The sequence below is a fragment of the Octopus bimaculoides genome, chromosome 29 (assembly GCF_001194135.2).
Source record: "Octopus bimaculoides isolate UCB-OBI-ISO-001 chromosome 29, ASM119413v2, whole genome shotgun sequence".
Lineage (NCBI taxonomy): Eukaryota > Metazoa > Mollusca > Cephalopoda > Octopoda > Octopodidae > Octopus > Octopus bimaculoides.
The window spans coordinates 1,210,743-1,215,500 of record NC_069009.1 but is presented as its reverse complement, the minus strand read 5'-3'; the positions used below and the strand labels follow the sequence as shown (position 1 = coordinate 1,215,500).

General features: G+C 34.5%; 1 protein-coding gene across 1 annotated transcript; it reads right to left on the bottom strand.

Moving 5' to 3' along the window:
- Window positions 1–738: 738 nt before the first annotated feature.
- LOC106879007 (zinc finger protein 665) lies at window positions 739–4,379 on the bottom strand. The gene is made up of 2 exons (XM_014928400.2): window positions 4,215–4,379; window positions 739–3,088 (listed from the first exon to the last, which is right to left on the bottom strand). Exon 2 carries the CDS (start codon window positions 2,561–2,563, stop codon window positions 1,115–1,117), a length of 1,449 nt encoding a protein of 482 aa, XP_014783886.2. The 5' UTR covers window positions 2,564–3,088; window positions 4,215–4,379; the 3' UTR covers window positions 739–1,114.
- Between the last annotated feature and the right edge of the window lie 379 nt (window positions 4,380–4,758).

Here is a 4,758-nt window from a genome sequence, read left to right as displayed (position 1 = left end):
CATCAGTCTGGTATTAATCACACAGCTCGAAGTAAGATGAATAAATTTTGAAAGAAGCCTCAGGATATCAAGAAGTGATGCAGTACAACCGTTTCAAGTAACTCCATTTAATTGAACAATGCAATCATTACATCAATATAAATGCAGGTCTATCATCAGCTGCACAAATAAATAAATTGAATTTTAATCAGTTGGACAGACGGAGATGTAGCAGAAGAAAGATTTGTTAGGAATAAAATAAAAGAATATAGATAATGACACACAACAGCTGACAAAATACCGTATGTTGTACAAGGGAAAGGCAAAGGGGCCAATACAGCTTTGCACTAGTGACATCACAATTCATTTTTCCACAGCTGAGTAAACTGGAACAACATGAAATATCTTGCTCAAGAACACAATACACAGCCTGGCACAAATGTGAAGGTGCATAGCTTCACACACAGATGTGTGTATATATATATATATATATATATATATATTGTGCCACTCCCTGTAAAATGCACGTGTCCTTGTTCATGTAAAAAGCACACATGCCGATCCATGTGGCTATTTGGGCCTTGTGCCAAAATAATGTCAGAGACAATAATGCCTTGATATATGAGTTAATCTAATCCTGGAGACTGCTCCTAAAGTGAAAACTCATAAAGCAAAAAGCAATAATTTCCGATAGAGGCAGAAAAATATTTTACCTCTAAGATTTATAATACTTGTAAATAAATGACAAGAAAACAACAGTAGAATGTAAAGAATATTTTATTTAAAGGAAAAAGAATGTCCAGATCATTTAGAAGAGACAAAATATATTATAATTGTTTTCTGAATCACTTTCAGAAGACTCAGGGACACCATCATTTGTAGACGTGACCACTGATTCGCAAGTGAAAAAAAACAAGTCTGGAGTTGTTTACTGAGAAGCGTTCCTTTGCTCTTGAAAAGAACGATGACCGATCACTGGAATGGTTTGTCTGTCATGTGAATGCTCTTGTGAGTAGTTAAGCTGCTTTTATAAGTAAATCATTTGCTACATGTCACAATGATATGGCTTCTCCTCTGTATGTAAACGTTTGTGACCAGTTAAAGTGCTATTTTGGGAAATGATTTACCACAGGTATTACAGTAATGTGACTTCTCTTGTATGAATGCGTTTGTGTCTAGTCAGGTGACTATTTTGAGAAAATGATTTACCACAGATATCACAATGATATGGCTTTTCTCCTGTATGAACACGCTTGTGAGCAGTAATTTGACTACTTCCAGAGAATGATTTACCACAGATATCACACTGATATGGCTTCTCTTCCGTATGAATACATTCGTTAATAGTTACGTCACTATTTCCGAGGAATGATTCACGACAAATATCACAGCCATGTGGCTTCTTTCCTGTATGAACACGTAGGTGCTTAGATAAGTAATCAATTCCAGCAAAGAATTTACCACAGATATCACACTGATATGGCTTCTCTCCTGTATGAATGCGTTTGTGGCAAGTCAAATTAATATTTTGAGAAAATGATTTACCACAGATGTCGCAATGATATGGCTTCTCTCCTGCATGAATGCGTTTGTGGCAAGTCAAATTACCATTTTGAGAAAATGATTTACCACAGATGTCGCAATGATATGGCTTCTCTTCAGTATGAATAAGTTTGTGCTTAGTTAAGTTACCACTTTCAGAGAAGGATTTACCACAGATATCACATTGATATGGCTTCTCTCCCGTATGAATGCGTTTGTGAAGATTCAAGGTACTATTTTGAGAAAATGATTTACCACAGACATCGCAATAATGTGGCTTCTCTCCTGAATGAAGTCGTTTGTGCCTAGTTAAGTTACCATTTTCAGAAAATGATTTACCACAGATATCACAATGATATGACTTCTCTTCGGTATGAATAAGCTTGTGCTTAATCAAGTTACCATTTTGAGAAAATGATTTACCACAGATGTCGCAATGATATAGCTTCTCTTCAGTATGAACAACCTTGTGCTGAGTTAAGCTCCCAGTTTTAGAGAAGGATTTACCACAGATATCACACTGATATGGCTTCTCTCCTGTATGAATGCGTTTGTGAAGCATCAAGGAACCATTTTGAGAAAATGATTTACCACAGATGTCGCAATGATATGGCTTCTCTTCAGTATGGACAAGTTTGTGTTTAGTTAAGTTACCACTTTCAGAGAAGGATCTACCACAGATATCACAATGATATGGCTTCTCCCCTGTATGAGTACGTATGTGAGTAGTTAAGTAATAATTTGCAGAGAAGGATTTACCACAGATATCACAATGATATGGCTTTTCTCCTGTGTGAATACGCTTATGAAGAGACAATTTACCATTCCGAGAAAATGATTTACCACAAGTATCGCAATGATATGGCTTTTCTCCTGTGTGAACACGTAGGTGAGTGACTAAGTTAGCTTTCTGAGAGAATAGTTTACCACAGATATTACAATCATATATTTTTCTCTTTTTATTCTTTTCCTCATCAGGAAAATCAATTTCTTCAGACTCTTTTTTATATTCAACTTCACTGCAATATAATTCATTTTCCATAATCTTCCTTTCTCTTGTGACAGTACACAAATATTTTCCTTCCTTTTGGATATTGCTCTTAACAAATATTTCTACTGATATATCTCCATCAATAATAATCTTTGTTAATATTTGAAGATGCTGGCAACTGCCATATTAATAATCATTCATTATCTTATCATGTTCAGATTTCAATGATGTGATTGTTTATTTTTAGAATGACAATGTAGGGTGTGTGTGAAAGGCGAGATGTGGGCAATTTTAACATAGAATGCGTAGAATATTTGGGATTGATATGCCCAGATGAAATGTTAAAGGATTAATTCAAATACAAATATAATTTTCTGTGTATTCCAGACAATAAAGAAGAGAAATTTTGCTACATATGTCAGTTCAGAAGATATATTTTGCAATAATTCTGTATATATTTATAGAATCAACGTTATGCGTGTTATAAATAACATCCTCGCTCAGACTTTAAAATACTTTCAATACGAATGATGTAGCTTATATAAAAATTCTGTGATGCAGAGGTCATCTGATAATCTGAAATGAAAGAGAAACAACAGTGTCAAACATACGAGATTATTAGAGAGATTAAAACAGTGAAAGTTTTACTACGTTTTTATACAGACATGACCAGGCATGGTTGTGTGGTAAAAATTTTGCTTACCAACCCCATGGTTCTGGGTTCAGTCTCAGAGTGGCCAATGAAAGCCTTGGGTAAGAATTTCATAGATGGAAACTAAAAGAAGTTTCACATATACCAACTACCAAAATGTATTCAAATTGAAATAAGCAAAACAGAAATTAAAATATGAGTTACTTTCGACAAGTCACCTGACGAAATACATCTGCAACAAAGGAAGCACCACAACTGTTTGTGTACTTATTTTTTGTTATGCCTGAAACTCATATGGATGTAAATGTGCCAACACCATTTGTTAAGTGAGAATGGGGGGTACGGGAAGAAACACTAACACAAAGACATACACTTGTGTTTATATATATATATATATATATATATATATATATATATAAACACTTATTTTCATAATGGCGGCAGCTGATGAAGGAAATATTCTCTTTGTGTTTTCTGTACTCTTTACCCTCTTCGTAGAACCTGTTAATCCTGACCATTCGACTTCCCAGCATCAATGTAAAAAGCATTGTTGGTTCAGTCGAGCTCTTCCGCTGCTTCCTAATAAACTGCCATGCTGTAGTCCCAAAGATCGTCGTAGAGTACCCCAAGCTAAAAAAAAATGGTTAGAAATCACAACTGTTCTTTTATATTTTATTTGGAAAAAGAAAAGTGGACCTCGGCGGAATTTGAACTCAGAAATCAATAATAATAATGGTAAATTACGTGAGTGCAATGCTTAAACAAATGCCCCACCATCCATACATGTGACGTGTGTCAGTTATGTAAGGGTGTGAACCCATCAAATGTATTTCATCATATTAAATTCTGATGTAATCGTAATATACACACTCTGGACGGTATTTCTGTAAGTTACTTAATTTTCCACATTTCAGCAGGTTTAGAATAGTATTTACGATGGGTAAAATGTAACAAATCTTGAATATTCTAAGATTTCCGATCATAAGAAATTTGTACAAAGAGAAAACGAACTTCAATATAAAAATAAGATCGAATTATTACTTTACTCACAATTTAATCTCAATCGTGATCTTATAAAAGAATCCTTTCCCCTGCAGTTTTGATTACAGAAGTAGGAATTCTTCCAGAAAAGTCGCTATTTTTCAGACAAGAGATAAAAGAATATCTGGCAGCAGAAGTAATCCTGACAAAAACCTATAAAAATGGGGTATGTATAAAACATGTATTAGTTTGTTTTGAACATCGAAACGAAACTTTTATGTCAAGCAGAACAACTCTTCAGCGGAATTTTAATTCAGAACGTAGCAGCAGACGAAATACCGCTAAGCATTTCGTCCGGCATGCTAACGATTCTGCCATCTCACCGCCTTAATAACTATCATAAAATCTTTTTTTTTATATTTTGCGAAGAATATTTACTTTTCTGTAAAACAAGTTTCTTTTTGGTCTTTTGGTTGAGTTTTACTTTAACCCTCGCTCACCAAAGCAAGCAAACAACAAAAACAAACAAGTGTAACAAGGGTAAAAAATGTGTATGAAATGGATACAAAAAAACAAAAATTTGCACCAACGAATCGGGGGTGGGGAGTGGACT

Excerpts from the sequence above, each read along its gene's own strand:
- LOC106879007 (XM_014928400.2), bottom strand. The coding sequence starts at position 2,563 with ATGGAAAATGAATTATATTGCAGTGAAGTTGAATATAAAAAAGAGTCT.